Source organism: Somniosus microcephalus, chromosome 1 (assembly GCF_052327205.1).
Source record: "Somniosus microcephalus isolate GS21.2 chromosome 1, FLI_Smic_1.0, whole genome shotgun sequence".
In the NCBI taxonomy this organism is placed as follows: domain Eukaryota; kingdom Metazoa; phylum Chordata; class Chondrichthyes; order Squaliformes; family Somniosidae; genus Somniosus; species Somniosus microcephalus.
Genome location: NC_140987.1, coordinates 168,741,793 through 168,758,992, shown reverse-complemented (window position 1 = coordinate 168,758,992; position 17,200 = coordinate 168,741,793). Strand labels below are relative to the sequence as shown.

The 17,200-nt window shown below is 42.1% G+C and overlaps 1 protein-coding gene across 10 annotated transcripts in view; it reads right to left on the bottom strand.

Moving 5' to 3' along the window:
- epb41l4a (erythrocyte membrane protein band 4.1 like 4A) overlaps positions 1 to 16,917 on the bottom strand; it is a 474,019-nt gene extending 457,102 nt beyond the window's left edge. For 4 of the 10 annotated variants that reach the window (XM_085987231.1, XM_085987245.1, XM_085987301.1 and 1 more), the window contains exons 1-3: positions 16,600 to 16,895; positions 15,896 to 16,075; positions 15,650 to 15,750 (exon numbers count right to left, since the gene is read on the bottom strand). In XM_085987231.1, the coding sequence (XP_085843357.1) occupies positions 15,650 to 15,750; positions 15,896 to 15,935 (141 nt within the window). In that variant the 5' untranslated portion in view covers positions 15,936 to 16,075; positions 16,600 to 16,895. Of the gene's footprint in view, positions 1 to 15,649; positions 15,751 to 15,895; positions 16,076 to 16,599 lie in introns of all 10 variants that reach the window. The other 6 variants (XR_015078320.1, XM_085987237.1, XM_085987283.1 and 3 more) reach the window with 6 other exon arrangements.
- Between the last annotated feature and the right edge of the window lie 283 nt (positions 16,918 to 17,200).

Sequence of the window (17,200 nt, the reverse complement as noted above, 5' to 3'; positions counted from 1 at the left end):
AATTGTTTTTAACTTGGCTCCAAATTTTACTTGAGCAGGATGGGTTTCTTGCGGCTTGGAAGGCTGACCAGGGAAACAAAGGCGAATTTAAGCAGCAGTTCAGGTGGGTATTTAAACTTGTCACTGTCCCATCTAAATAAAAGCTCACTTATTGCAGCTGCTGTCTCAGTTCCCTCTGGCAAATGTTTGGCAGACAGTACTTGGGTGGATACAGCTTTTTTTTCAAACCTTTGAGGATTTCAAATTGACAAGATCAGGATGGGAGGTGCCTTGGGTGTGTTTGACAGCACATCAGAAGAGGAATATCATCACCAACCATGACGGCAATGATGTGCTGTGGTGGGATCAGCACGTGCACAGGAGAGGTGTTCACAGGAGGGAGTTGAATCAGCAAATGTACTCACTTTTTCTGACCTGGTTAGGTCATTAAACCGCTTCCTACATTACATCCATGACCTAGGCATCCATGACCTGGGCACAACATTCCTGCTGCTCACCTCCTCAGCTACCTCCAACCAATATTCCCTGTAGTTTATTTTTAAGTGCACAAACCCTTTAACTGGCTGCGCGGCCCATTCAGATTTTCGTGCATGTGCGATTATTCCCATTGAAAAACCAGTGAGCGGCTTGCGCGGGACCTCCAGACCACTGCGCAGCCACATGGCCGCACAGCTTAATAGGAACATTGCCTCCAACTACGCCTTCTGGGTGACAGCAGCAGGTTTCTTCCATTGCTGGGGAAAAGCAAGCCCCTCCTCCTCCTGACTGCACCCTGCAATAATTCCAGTGAGGCGTCATTAAATCTGGGTGCTGCCCTTGCTCTATGTCCACCATCCATTCAGAACATCTCTAATTTCCATTTGTGCACTGTCCCTTTAAATACAGCTGAGATTGCGTCATGTGAGTGCGCATCACGCCCGCTGCACAGCTAAGGTGCAATACCCGGAAGTCAAAATTAATTTGCACAATTAAGTTGAGATCACAGATTCCGACCCACTGAGTTAACTTCCAGGTTTCCCCCACGCAATTCCATCCCACCCTCCACTCAGAAGCCACCTTCATATTATCAGGTCCCTTGTCACTTTCCATTAAATCGCGAAAAGCATGATATGTTCATATCCATTGCCAATAAAAATAACTTAACCCACTCAGACCTCAGCTGGTCCATAAAGCAGTATTAACTAGAGCAATACAATAAACCGATAGTGATATTAAAATTTACATTGCATAGTTCACCTTGAAGCAGCCAAAACTTGAATGCTCTGACTGTAGGATCTTACCATTTTAAGTGATTTCCTTCACACATGAAAGATAAATTAAAACTGATCTGTCTTTTGCATTACAATAAACACTAAATTACTGGCAATCCTCAATGGCATAATGAATGACAGATTTCCAAAAAACTTGAACCTAATAAAGGATTATAGCAATTAATTAGTGGTTTTGAAATATTCTGGTGAATGCAATCTTGGCTATATATAGAATGGATGACTCATTTACAAGCACGAAGATGTACACACATCATCACCTGGGCACTTCTTCTGAAATGTTAATATTGTAGGAGAATTTTTGCCTAAAAAAACTGTTATCCAATAATTTGAATTAAGAAAAATAAGTGAAGTGCGAGTTTAATGCTTAAAAAAAAACTAATTTGAATTAAGCAACTTTGAATTAAGAAAAGTAAGTATTATTTCTAGAAACAAAAGGCATCAAGGAGTATGGGGAGAGAGCAGGAATATGGTATTGAGATAGAGGATCAGCCATGATCATATTGAATGAAGGAGCAGGCTCAAAGGACTAAATGGCCCACTCCTGCTCCTAGTTTTCTATGTTTCTATTTGAGCATTTGGCCAGAAACTTTGTGGAGTGCTCATTCATATCCCTGAATAGGGTAGGAAAAGCAAACCAAAAACCTAATTTAGAATCCTGTGCCCAGTTTTGGTTCCTTCCCATGGTGGATGATATAGAGGCCCTGAAAAATGTTCAGAGGTGGGCCACTAATTTAAAAACTACCAGTTACTGTTGTGTATGTACCTTTAAGAGAATAACTGGTCTCAGACTGCAGTACCGGCAGTGACCACCCCTGTATAAAAGGCGCTAGAGAGCCTCTGTTGTTTAGTTTCACTATAGACTTCCACCAGTAAAGATTTGTTTGTTTTCACTCCTGCTGGTCCGTGTCTCAATCATTCACGGACTTAATAGTTACCACAAAAGACCTAGATAGCTACGTCTTTTTATTCTAGAAAAGCATCAATCGCGAGGAGATTTGTTTAATTATTTAAAATAACCAAAGGACAAGACTGTCCACGTGGATAGATGATTTAAATTAGATAGGTTAGGTAGAATGAGGACATATATATAAGTTATATAAGCATAGAACTAAGTTAGATATCAGGAGGTTTTTTTTTCTTTTCGCGGAGGGTCATCGATCATTGCAATACGCTGCCGGCTTGTGCGGTGAGTGCAGATTCGCTGCAAGTGTTCTAAAGGGAGCTGGACATGAACCTAGCAGAGGCTCGTGTCTTGTTTTGCATACTTTGTACAAAAATAATAAATTGCAGGACAACGGAGTATTACAGTTTAACTCTTTTATTAAGCATTAGGTCTGTGATCTTATTCATAACAGCATAGTGGGGAAAAAGCCTGGTATTAGGACCCCTAGCCTGGGTCTTCAAAACAATAGTAGTCCTTACAGATGCCTGCAGGCTAATGACAACTCAGCATGTGATCACGTGAATATAATAGGTATTCCTTCCAGATGCTTGCGGGCCAATGATAATTCAATATGCAAATGTTACATCCCCTTTCTTTTAAAATAAAATGTTATGCATTACTTTTAAACCTTTCTTCTACATAATGTTCTCGGTAGCATAAACATATAAGTAAACTCAGCATTTAACTAGCACTGAAAACATCTCAATGTTTCAATAACGATGTAGAGTTTTTTTTTTAGGGCAGCGATCCGCCTACACCCTTTGACAGTTCACAAGTCAAGGATAACTCTAGGCTTGACCTCTCATCCCGACCTTGTCTGGTATGGAACTGAGCATGCTCCTGAATCGGTCAACAATTCAGGTTCAGGTTTAGGTTCAGGTAAATATGATGCGTTTTGTGTATTGTCCTGTTCATCACACTCTGTTGAACTGATCCTCTCGTCAGAATGACGGTGTTGTTCCTTGGTGTTCAGGAGCTGCCTGCAATTGCGGCGGTACACCGGTCCTTCTGGGGTGCGGACGTGATACGATCGCTCGGTGTCAGCTGGCTGGATGACGACTGCTGGCTTCCAGTAGTCATGCTCCTGGATTCTGACGGATTCTCCATTGTGCAGCGGCGGCAGTAGTCTAGCTGACCTGTCATAGTATCTCTTTTGGTGTTGCCGTCTCTGTACGCGTTTTGCATGCACTTGCTTGCAGCTGACGACCTCTGGCTACAGCTGCTGGTTGGTGCTTGGAAGGATTGAGCGAAGTCTGCGGCTCATCAACAGCTGTGCTGGTGACTTGAAGTTGTGAACCAGAGTGTTGCGGTACTCAAGGAGACTGATGTAGGGGTCTCTTTTGTCCGCTTTGGCTTTGTCCATGAGTGTTTTTGTAATCTGGACAGTTTTTTCAGCAAGGCCATTACTTTGAGGGTAATGTGGGCTTGATGTGACGTGTGAAATCCCATGCCTTGGCAAACGACTCGAACTCTTTTGATTTGTATTGGGGGCCATTGTCTGAGACTAAAGTCTCTACCATGCCATGCCTGGCAAAGATGCCTTTAGCTTGTGGATCACAGCTGCAGATGTGGTGCTGTGAAGCTTGCCCAGTTCAAAAAATCTGCTGTAGTAATCAACAGTCACTATGTAGTCCTCGTTCCATGTGAACAGATCCGTTGCCGCGACCTGCCAGGGATACGGTGAGGTATCATGGGCTCTTTGACATTTGATGGGCGGCGTTGTAGACAAATGGAACATTTTCCGACAATGTCCTCAATGTGTTTGCACATTCCGGGCCAAAACGTAATGTCACGTGCTCTTTGTTTGCATTTTTCCATGCCCATATGTCCAGCATGAATTTTTGTCAACATCTCTTCTCTGAGACTGGTAGGAATGATGATTTTCTCCCCTTTGAAGACGATTCTGTTGATTTCTGATAGTTCGTCTCTGTGGTTCCAGAATTCAGATATGCTCTGAGGGCATTTCCTCCTTTCCTCAGGCCATCCTTCATGTATGACTTTGCTCAGCAGTGTGAGTTGTGCATCTTTCTCTGTTCTTGCTCGGATCTCCTTCAGTTTTGAGTCACTCACAGGTAAGCTGTTGTACACCATGTGCACCTGCACATCCAGGCCTTCACTGAGGCTGCTGTCCTGGTAGCTAAGAGACTTTCTGGAGAGCGTGTCTGCGACAGGAATGTCTTTGCCTGGACGGTGAATGATTGTGAAGTCGTACTTCTGTAGCTGAAGGATCATTCTCTGTAGCCTTGGTGGGGCTGCGGCTAGTGGTTTCCTCATGATTGACTCGAGGAGCTTGTGGTCGGATTTCACAATGACTTGTCGGCCATAGACGTACTGGTGGAAACGCTTACATCCAAACAGAATTGCATATAGCTCTTTCTCGATTTGAGTATAGTTGATTTCACTGTCTGAGAGAGATCTGGAAGCATAGCCGATGGGCTTTCCTTCTTGCAGTAATACTGCACCTAGTCCATACTTTGACGCGTCCACTTGTAGTCTGAGCTCTTTGTCGAAGTAGGCAAGAACTGGTCCTGGTTCTCTGGTGATTAGGTCTTTCATTTTCTGAAATGCTGTGTCATGTTGTTTGTCCCACAGGAACTCATTGGATTATTTGAGCAACTGACGCATGGGTGCGTTGATTTCGGAGAGGCTCAGGGCAAACTTGGCTAAGTAGTTAACCATGCCTAGTACTGTCTCTAGCTCAGCGCGGTTCTTCGGCGGTTCCATCTTCTTGATGGCGGAGATTTTCTCTGGATCCGGCTTAATGCCATCAGTTCAGAGGCGATGCCCGAAATAACTGATCTCGGTGGATCCGATTATGCTTTTCTCGGGGTTGAGCCGGATACCTTTCTCCCGTGATCTTTGTAGCATCGCACGGAGGTTCCTGTCATGTCCCTCTCTATTCCTGCCATAGATGAGGATGTCGTCTATGATTGCGACTACTCCGTCGAGGCCTTCATAGGTTTCGTCGATCTTCCGCTGGAATTCATCCTGAGCTGAGATAAGACCAAATGGTAAACGCAGAAATCGGTAGCGTCCAAATGGTGTGTTGAACGTTGTTAGCTTAGATGACTCTTCCGTGAGCTTGATAGTCCAGTATCCTGATCGTGTGTCCATTACATTGAAGTAACGTGCTCCCACTAGCTTGGGTGTGATGTCAGCTAGCGTTGGTAGAGGGTAGTGAGGGCGTTTGATAGCCTTGTTCAAATCTCTGGGGTCGAGACAGACTCTGAGCTTGCCTGTACGTGGTTTCTCAACCACTACTAACGCGTTGACCCACTCTGTCGGTTCTGTTTCCTGGACGATGATTTCTGTATTCTCCATGCTCTGCAGCTCCTCCTTCAAGCGACTACGTAGAGCAAGGGGTATCCTTCTCGGTGGGCAAACCACAGGGGTTGCTGCTGGGTCAAGGTGAATAGTGCATTCACCTGGGAATAGTCCGATTCCTTTGAAAACATCAGCAAACTCCTCCATGACTGTCTGCTTCTCAACTGGTGCTGTCAATGATAGCACTAGCTTGACGAGGTCCATGTCTAAACATGCCTTTAGACCTAGCACTGGAGGTGCTCCAGTGTCAACAATGTAAAAGTCCAACATCATGTCGCTTTCTTTGTACTTGCATTTCATCACGCATGTGCCTTTTACAATGAGCTGCTCACCCCCATAGCTGGTCAGTCTGCATGAGGTGGGCTGTAGCTCACACTCATCCTTCAAGCTGTGATACTCACTCAGAGGAATTACATTAACCTGAGCTCCAGTGTCTAGTTTAAACCTAAGGTCTGTGCCCTGTTTTCCTATCTCAATATCGGCAAAGGCTTGCTCAGTTTCTGAAATCTGTTTTTTCTGTGACAGAATCAATAAACAGTTCCTCTGCATTTGGCTCCCTATCTGGCATTTGGCTGTCACTCACTGTGTGTACTGTTTTTCCGTAAACAGTCCTGCAAACTTTAGCAAAGTGGTTCCGTTTACCACATTGCCTTCCTTTAGCAGGACAATGCTCCTTTTCCCCATGCACCTTGTTTCCACAATATCCACAGTTTTTGAAGCGTTTTATGTCTGTGTCGCTCATTTTTAGAACTCTCCCTGTTCTTAAACACACTCTCTGGGCGGTGTTCTTTGGTGTGTGTCTATTAACTGCGTGCACTGTCTGTTCACGCGAGCTGCTCATGGTGCCGGTTATGGTTTTCAACTGTGCTTGGGGTATCTCGTGCGATCTAGCTATGTCCATAGCTTTGTCCAGCGTTAGCCGGACCCAACATTCAAAAGTTTCTCTCTCACTTTAGCTGAATGTATTCCAAACACGATGCGGTCTCTGACCATCTCATCTTTATCTGCATATTCACAGTTTTAACTCAGTCACGAACTGTTCAAACGACTCACTAGCTCCTTGTACTTTCTCCTGAAACTTGTACCTAGCGAATATCGTATTTGTCTTGGGCATCACATATGATTCAAAACGGTCAAAGTAACTTTTCAGTACCTTTGCTTCATCCGTGGTGAGAGACCATGTGTTAAAAATGTCTCTCCCTTTTTCTCCGATCCACAGGAGTAGGTAGCTGCATCTTTCTTCCTCCCCTTTGCTTTTCAGCGGACCCGAGAACATCAACTCCACGTGTTGCTTGAACTTGCGTCATTCTCCAAATAAATTCAAAGATTCCCAATTCATTCAAGGCAAGGGAGCTCCAACGATGTCCATTTTCAATCCCTGTTCTGACACCATGTCTTGTTTTGCACACTTTGTACAAAAATAATAAATTGCAGGACAACAGAGTATTACAGTTTAACTCTTTTATTAAGCATTAGGTCTGTGATCTTATTCATAACAGCATAGTGGGGAAAAAGCCTGGCATTAGGACCCCTAGCCTGGGTCTTCAAAACAACAGTAGTCCTTACAGATGCCTGCAGGCCAATGACAACTCAGCAGGTGATCACATGTGAATATAATAGGTATTCCTTACAGATGCCTGCGTGCCAATGATAATTCACTATGCAAATGTTACAGCTGGTATCGCTGCATACAAAAGTTGGTGGGATGTTGGGTGATGTGCCTCATGGTTACTGTGGGACCTGTATTGGTCGCCTTTGAGGGTGGGTGTTGGGGGTGTTTGGGGGGGGGGTCGGGGGGGTGGAAGTGAATGAGTAATTTCCCAGAATTCTTTGTCCCCTGCTTTGGCCTAGGTATTTTTAATCTGGTTTATAGCTTCTCCCATTAGATTATATGGCCGCTGGTGAATATGGAGCTTTGTTGCAACATGACTGTATTGGAAAAGCTCGGTGGACCAGACAGTCTTTTCCTGTCGATAGCAAAATACTACAGATGCTGGAAATCCAAAATAACAACAGAAATTGCTGGAAAAACTCAGCAGGTCAGGCAACATCCGTGGAGAGAAATTTGAGTTGACGTTTTGGGTCGAAACCCTTCTTCAAAACTTTTCCTGTCCATCAGTTTTGTATGGTTGTAGGTTTCCTGTCCTGAATGCCACCCAATGATTCCTGTGGATGCATGTAAATCAGGTGAGGAGAAGATCAAGCTCAGCTGAGATACCTCATACAGTTAGATAGCTTACCATCACCCACTACCTAAGCACAAAATAGCTTCTGCTGTGGATCAAGGAAAGAGAAACAAAGAGAACAGTCCTATGTTAGTCACACATCATCTATGGCACATTTCACGTTGAAAATCATTGTATTAAATTCACTTTGAGCAATAAATCACACTCATCAATAATCTGCTGCATGTGCAAGTCAAATATCTGGTAGCAACAGTGTTTTTATATTCAATTCACGGCTTTTAAAAAAAAATATATAGTTAACCACAAAGAAACATCAGCCTGTAGAATGTAATAGAATATGAGGTAGGGTTCACGTTCTCTTCCCCATGTCTCCCTCAAGCTATTATCAATGGCCAACCCAGGTATCTTGGGGCACAATAAGTGATTGTTATACATTTTCCTAGTTTTCAAAAAAAATGGGGACATAGAATACAAAATAATATTGTATTATGTATGGTGCCAAGAAAAATATAAGCAATACTACTCAGAACAAAAAGAATGCAAGAAATAACTGTACATACAGCAATTTACAATCTGTATAGAATGGGGGGTAATTTCCAACTTCGGGGGGGGGGCAGAAAACTGGGAGTTGCGATAGGCCATCAATTATACACTCCACCCAATTTTTATTTCCATTAACTTCAAGTTGGTTACTTCCTCATATTAATTTCCACCCCCATACACCTGATGCAAGCCCAGTCTTGCAGCTATGTCCTGCAGTTAGGTACTACCGAACCACTTTGAAGTTCCCCACCCAGAATACATTCAGTGCCCTTACTTCCCCCAGAGCTTCTTCCGTGATGTTCATCCATGGAGAAGTACTGATTCATCAGTTATGGAGAAGGCAGTAGGAGATAATCAGTAGGTTTCCTTTACCATTTTTGACTTGAAGCCATCAAATTCTCTCCTAGGGCCACTCCCACCCAACTATATACTACTATGTCTGCACCTCTGATGTTTCTATCCTGCTGTTGGGACAAGAATAATGATTGAGGAGTCTGGGACATTGGCTGATAGAAATGGTTCTGCAAGTATAGCTATGTCAGGTGCCTGACATAGAAACATAGAAGATAGGAGTAGGCCATTCGGCCCTTCAAGTCTGCTCCACCATTCAATGAGATCATGGCTGATCATCCAAATTCAGTACCCTGTCCTTGCTTTCTCCCCATATCCCTTTAGCCTTAAGAACTATATCTAACTCCTTCTTGAATATATTTAATGATTTGGCCTCAACTGCCTTCTGTGGTAGAGAATTCCACAGGTTCACCACTCTCTGGGTGAAGAAATTCCTCATCTCAGTCCTAAATGGCTTACCCCTTATCCTTAGACTGTGACCCCTGGTTCTGGACTCACCCGCCATCGGGAACATCCTTCCTGCATCTAGTCTGTCCAGTCCTGTTAGGATTTTATAAGTTTCAATGAGATCCCCTCTCATTCTTCTAAACTCTAGCAAATATAAGCCTAATCGACCCAATCTCTCTTCATACGTCATCCCTGCCATCCCAGGTATCAGTCTGGTGAATCTTCGCTGCACTCCCTCCATGGCAAGAACAACCTGCCTCAGATAAGGTGACCAAAACTGCACACAATACTCAAGGTGTGGTCTCACCAAGGCCCTGTACAACTGCAGCAAGACATCCCTGCTCCTGTACTCGAATCCTCTCGCTATGAAGGCCAACATACCATTTGCCTTCTTAACCGCCTGCTGCACCTGCACGCTTACCTTCAGCGACTGGTGCACAAGGACATCCAGGTCTCGTTGCACCTCCCTTTTTCTCAATCTATTGCCATTCAGATAATAATCTGTCTTCCTGTTTTTGCCACCAAAGTGGATAACCTCACATTTATCCACATTATACTGCATCTGCCATGCATTTGCCCACTCACCCAACCTGTCCAAATCATACTGGAGTTTCTCTGCATCATCCCCACAGCACACTCGCCCACCCAGCTTTGTCTCATCTGCAAACTTGGAGATATTACATCTAGTTCCCTCGTCTATTGCCTTGACTATTCTGTAGAAGAGTTTGTATAATTTAGGCACCAATCTTTGCAGGATTGAGATTGCCTAAAGTCTTAACAAGTTCAATCACATCACTAGTTGTTGAAACAAACTTTGTTTGTGCCAGACCATTTGTTATAGCTACCTTTGAATGGTTCAGCTCTTAATCTGGGGAATGAGGCATAAGCAGGAAAATAAACTCCGTCCACAACAGTGAAATATTACAGCACCTCCACAGTTCTCAGTCCACTCATGAGATATATGAGAATTCTGGTCCTACTCTGTCATCCCTAGTCATCAAAAACTCACATTCTTGAAATACATTAAGATTCCACAGTAGTGCATAGTTTTTCTCTGTTGGTGACTTTGAGATTTCAACAGCTCTCCTTGTGTGTGAGTGTGGGGCCGGGGTGGAGGGGTTGTGTCATGGGAAAACAACTGTGAATTCTGTATCTTTGCATTCCACTGTTAAGTATGTATATATTATCCCAATTATTTGATCATTTTACATTGACAAATTATTTTATGACTCCAGATTCTGTTTTCTTTGTTTAATGGCCTTATCTACTTGTGTTGTCACCTTCAATAACCTGTGTATCAGCACACCAAGGTCCCTCTGCTCCTCCATCATTCAAAATTATACCATTAAAAGGTGTATTTCCTTTCCTTTGCCAAATTCTATATGCGCATCGCATCTGCCAACTACTGTACCTGCCCATGCTGCTAGCCTACATCCTGCAGTTTTTCACAATTCTCGTCACAGTTGCCTCACCCCACCCTCCACAATTTGATATCATAAGTAGATTCCAATACTATTCCCTCAATTTCTACGTCCAGATCATTAATATTTATGGCAAATAAAAACAGCTGAAACACGGACTCCTGTGGAACATCAGTCACGATATCTCTCTATTGAGAAACTTTCTTTTACCCCCGCCCTTGGCTTTCTGCCCTCCATCTATGTGGTCACACTTCCATTAATTCCAGGTACCATTAACTTTGACATTATCTGTAAAGATGACCTGTCTTTTAGAAATGCATATGGGCTGGCCATAAAGACCTCACGTTTCTCCAATGGTTCGTAAATTCATCCCATATTATACACTTTAGTAGTTTACCAGAACTGAAATAAGACTAACTGGCCCATAACTTCCTGATTTATCGATGTCTACTTTTTTTGAAAAAGGATGTTAAATTTGGCAGACTCCAGTCCTTTGGCACAATTTTCCTTTCCAAACAATTTTGGAAAATTAGTCAGATTCTCTACTACTTCTTCCCTACCTTCCCTCAGGATCCTCAATTGTAAACCATAAGGCTCCAGTGATTTGCCTACCTTAAGTTTGAGTACCTTTAGTACCATTTCTCTTTGAATAATAATCTCACTAACCGTTGGGCACACACCTCTGCTGTTTCTACAATCCCAATATCTATCGCCTCTGAAAACTTAAACCAAGTACTTAGTTAGTATTTCTGCCTTTCCCTCACTCTCCATTATCAGTTTGCCTCCCTCACTTAGCAGCCTACCACTAACTACCCTGATTAGTGAAAACATTTTTACGATCCTTTATATTTTTTTGCTCATTTTCACTCATACTTGCTCTTAGCCTTTCTAATCTCACTTTGTGCTATCTCCCTTATTGTGATATAATTTTAACCCTTCAAAATGCTACACACTCCAAACAACAAAAAGACTACTTGATAATTAAATTGGCATTTTATGCAACGAATGGTTAGGATTTGGAATGCACTGCCTGATAGGGTGGTGGACACAGCTTCAATAGTAGCCTTCAAAAGGGAATTGGGTAAATACTCTTTTCAAAGAGCAATCCAGTTAGTCCCACACCCCTGTTCTTTCCCAATTGCAATTTTTTCTCCTTCAAGTATTTATCCAATTCCCTTTTGAAGGCTACTATTGAATCTGTATCCACCACCCTATCAGGCAGTGCATTCCAAATCCTAACCACGCGTTGCGTAAAAAAGATTTTCCTCATGTCGCCTCTGGTTCTTTAGCCAATCACCTTAAATCTGTGCCCTCTGGTTATCGACCCTTCAGCCATTGGAAACAGTTTCTCTTTATCTAGTCTGTCTAAACCCTTCATAATTTTAAACACCTCTATCAAATCTCCTCATTAGCCTTCACTGCTCTAAGGAGAACATATATTTTTAAAAGTCTTGTACTGTATATAGCACGCAACTTCCTGTTCATACTCATCAACACTTACTTTCTGTACATATTTAAGTAAACTTCTTTGGGAAAATATTCTACCCTCTGCAGCAGCTACTACCATTTTGACTGCCACAACCAACAACAGCAGAAGTATTGAAATGATTAGGAGACCAACACAACAAACCAGTCAATCCTCGACAGAGCGCCAACCGCTGACTGAGTCAATGGTGGTCTTCAAGCTCCATCTGGCTCTTGATGCCACTAGCTCTCTTGGAGTAGCCAATATGTGAGTTTTCTTTCGTGAGATAACCACAAATTCTGACAAAATAACATCCCACGCAAAACAGAATCACCACGTCTCAATGAAACAAAACAGTAACAGAGAAAGCATAGTCAGAGTAGGGAACTTAGTTGTCAGCTGTACCAGATTACTGTAGTACCGCTCTGTCTTGAATGCCAATACTTGAGATTGTACATCTCTTTGAAACAATGGCGCAATTGTCTGTTAAATGCCTAACCACTATCTCTCCACTTGTGACAAGCTTTACCTACCCTCTGCTGTACTTTCAGATCTTAACATCAACAAGTGAGAATTACACAATGCTCCTTTTGTTATCCTTCTCTATTTATATTGCACATCCATGTCAAAGACACAAATAACCATCAGTCACCAACATATCTTTCAGTGCACTTTTAATATTTGGCTAGAGCACTATATAATTTCTCTATGTTTTTTCCATTCCCACCTTACACCTATGTAAATCCCAATATTTATGCGATGATTCACCAAATTAAATCTTGCCAGCAAAATCCATATTTTTTTCTTCAAAATCAGCACACAAATCAAAAGGAATTTGAATGATATATCTATCGGGGCAATTCCACAATCCCACACACCCAATAGGGAGCTGCCTCTTTGAGCATGAATCAGAGATAGTACTACAACACTGTAGCCCTGATTCTCCAACCAGCACTGCCTGTGAGCATAGATCGTCACTGAAAGCTTGGGACCACTGAATAACTCTTATATCTCCTTAACCAATTTATATGGTGGAGTGCTTGGAATAATGTTCCTGCTCTTATAAGATGGTATATTCTGCTTTACAGTAAGCAATGCCTTGGGAGATATACATTTAATAAATTCAGACCACTATTTCCATCTGGAGCATCATTGAGTCCTCCTCACCAAGATAACTCTGAGATTATGAATCTTACTAAACGAGAAGGAACAAACATGCTTTAGGATCATACTTCAAAACACAATAAACACTTCAGCTAGTATAATTTTCTTTGAAAGTCACTATCAGGCTATCTGATTAACAGTTGAGTTCTTTGAAGTTTTAACTGGGCAAAATAGTAATTGATGTATGATGGCTCTCCAACATTCTATGATACATAGTGGGACTACACCTACGACTTCTCACAAAACTAGGTTTAATCGCACCAAAAAGGATGCAGTGAACAGAAGCCAGGTGCTCCATAGCAGGGAAAGAAAGTCTACTGGGCCACTTGTCCAAACTGTTTTCATAAAGCTCCTAATCACTAACTGCAGGGCAGCAGAAGAGGACTGGCAACAGATTGTCTGTCTACATGTAACCTTTTAGTGGCAAATGGGTGGTGGCATTGGGTGACCAAGAAATAAAGAAGAAAAAGACAAATAAGCGTTTAAGTACATTTTTAAAAGGATTAAATTCCAAATTATTTATATTTATACAGTTATATATATAGTTTTTTTTAAATTGTTTGTACAAAAACTATAATGATTAATTTAATGCATAGTAAGGTAGAAATAACTGTCAACTAACTACATTATATCTAAACACAATTATGCTCACACCAAATCCTTCTCTCTACTTAAATAGAAACGTTAACCCATTAAACAAACGGAGAGAGGAATTGGAGGCTAAATTCAGCAAGTTCATAGTCCTGCATAGAGCCTCGTTTGAGCATAGATCAGAGAACTGGGCACACGAGCCAGAGTGCCCAATTTGTGCCCATCCTAATCTTCTAGATCATCAATATTAATTACAGGAAACTACGAGCTCTGTGAATTAGATGCACTAACCTACACACCAGATTCTCCGATCCATGTTCCAACTGAGCAAACATTTCCACAGGGCATGAAGCCCATTAAATTTACTCTTTGGTGCAAGTGCATCAAGCATTAATATGATAACATTGGCAAAAGTAATTTCTACCACATTTTTTCCCCAAATTATATGTTAATTGTTTTACCCAGATAGTAATTGCCCATGCTCAACCAGGTGAGGCACCAACTACATATTAAATCAATAACCAATCTTTGCACTTTCTGGTTCTCTAACATTGTAAAGAATTCCTAATCCAATTTAATTCATTCCTAATTGATATAATTCTCAAATGATACAATAATTTATTCCCAAATTTAAGATGTGCCTCCAGACTCTGACATATTATTTATAGTACTAATATTGCTACATACTACTAATATTACTGTATGGTACAACGTATTATTTTCACTGAATGTAAGCAGTGAAAAATTAATAGCAGCATGACATATTACATATAGTACTAATGACATGTTCCAAGCATACAAATAATCATAGTAGTTGAAAAGAACCATTATGTCACAGAGATTATAACGTGCATCTCTTTCATATAATTTGCTTTTCAGTGTCCCGAGATTCAGAAGCAATTCCTGACATTTGTCAATAGTATCACAGTAATAGTAATAAACTGGTAATAACTAACATCTTGTTTCAGCTGGTACCCAGAGTGACTCCAGTAGCCTTACTCCAGCTAATACCATAAAGTCTGCATTTACACTGCTACATTGTGAATTCTAATGGCACAGGTATGGAACAGGGTCATCACCATGGTAACTCAAAGTTACCACACTGGTATATTCTGTTGCCTGGAGACACGCAAGAGAGATCAACTAGCTTGATCATATCTCAGACCAGGTACTTGGTTACATTCTATTGGTACTGATATCATACCAACATACTTGCATGAAATCCATTTCCAGAGGGATGGGTTGTCTTTTTATATGTATCTGTATTTTAACAGTATTGGAAGACTTTGCCCCACAAATCAATTCAGTGCAAACATGGCAGTGCAAATAAGGTAATCATAATCCAGCAGTCTTCTTGCTGCAATGTTGAAAGTAATCAATTGAAGTCAGAGATGTCATTGTTGTCAGTCTGTACAATGCACAACTTGAAAATCAACATTGTTGAAAACAGATGAAAAGATATGGTAGGTAAAAAGGATAAATAAAATTAATAAATTCTTCTTCTTAGGCAGTCCCTCAGAACCGAGGGTGATGAATAAATTAATGCAAAGTATGGACACCAGTGACTGGTCAAGGCCGACTGCTAACAAATTTGCCTTTGATTTCAAGTCCTTAGCTATGGATGTAAACTCTGTCCTTACCAGACAAACATTTTATTCCAGATCTAGCTCCTCAGTGAACAAAAAGATAACACGACAATAGTTTAAATCTTAGTTCAGAAAATCTAACACAGGCGAGTCCTTAAATATAAATACTATACATCAAAGACAGCTAACCACCTCCTAGCATGTTCTTGGATCGCCAGTAAAGGGAGAGTATAGATGTTATAAAAGAATCATAGCAAGAAAGAATTTAACAAAAATAAATTAATCATCAAACTGTACACATTAATCTGTCAGAGTAAATCAGCAGGTGCCTTGATGGCTGGACTAGGATCAACTTACTTTTATTCCTTGTTGCTGGGTAGTTAGGGTAAGCTTGGTCTCATCTAAAAGCAAAACTTCGCAATAAAATTCTTCCTGTGCAGCGCAAAAGCAACCCATCGCTGCATTGAAACGAGAAGTAGAGATTAAACCAGATATAAAGCCAAATGTGTAACGCAGCCGAGTGTCCGCGAAAAATCTGTCGAGTTTGAAGTCTGGTTAATCAAGCAAGGGGGGATGCCGTTGCACAGTGCCACTTACTCATACCTAGATAAATGAAAATGTACCCGCTGGTAACATGTAACATCACCTCCGAAACCCCAGCCCTTTTCTGATGAAACAGTCGTAAGGTATACAATGCAAACGGTTATATCCTTTAAATAAAATGTCGCAGAAATAATCCCGTCGATCAAACAAGTTCGCCGAGCTCGTTCCTGGAGGTGGAATCTGAAAGAGGAACAAAAGCGGCCTTTAATTAAATAACAACGCACTTTACATATCGCACGTATAGTACTACTAAGCTTTCGTAAATATTCCTAAAGACCAAAAACAAATAACGATCCATTTCTGGGTCTTTTTATATTTTGACTTATTACCGTATAATATGGAAAATTGTGCAATTGTCTGAATTTATGACTGAGCCACGATCCTTCGCACGCCTCTCTTCACAATAGCAAAGGTGCAAATGTAACGTTTGCTCAAGTGAAAAAGAAATCAACCAAATTTATATATGCACCAGTTATAAATACCAACTGTTAATAGGCTATTTAAAATCGCTAAGTTAAAAAAGCACTATTATGGGACGTTAGCGACTAACCTGCCCGGGAGAGGAGAGAGAGGAGGGGTGCTCGCTCCTCTCACAATGCTGCCCCGGACACAGGAGAGAGATCATTCACCGCAAACAGAGGATGTGCAGCCTGTCTCTGCCAAAACAACCCCACACAAAGTTACATTGTTCGCCATAATCTCACCTGCCACTTTCTGCAGTAGAAATGCGGCGTTACACAAACCAACAGCAACGGGAGAATTGGCTGGCAATCGCCGCCCGGGGTGTGAAGCCAAGAGCAGTGAACATGCCGGACTGGGTCGGGGAGTGGAGCTGGAGCCGGCGGGATGTCAGGGGCCGCTCTCTCTCTCACACACACTTTTCACATGTTCCCAGATGCGCTCCCTCTCTGTAAACGGTCACTCTTACCCGAGCCCGTCCCCTCTCCTCCTTCCTCCTGCTCCTCCTCCTCCTGCTGCCTGTCCCCGGCTGCCTCCCTTCGCCCTGCCCACCCTTTCTCCCTGACTGACACCAGACCCCGGCTCACTCTCCAGCGCTGCTCCGGTAACCGAGGAGACGCCGCCGCCCCTTCACCTTTCACCTTTCACCCACAGCGGGAGAGCTCGAGCGCCACCTTGTACCCTGGAACTCGTAGTCTTTGTTAGACAAAAAGCTATGGCTTACTATCAGCAATCAATTTTCTATCCCTAGATTATTTTAATTACATAATGAAGTAGCATAGGTGTTGGCCCAGTCCACTGCAGATGCCACACTTTGTCACAGATGCAAAACAATCTTTCACAAGG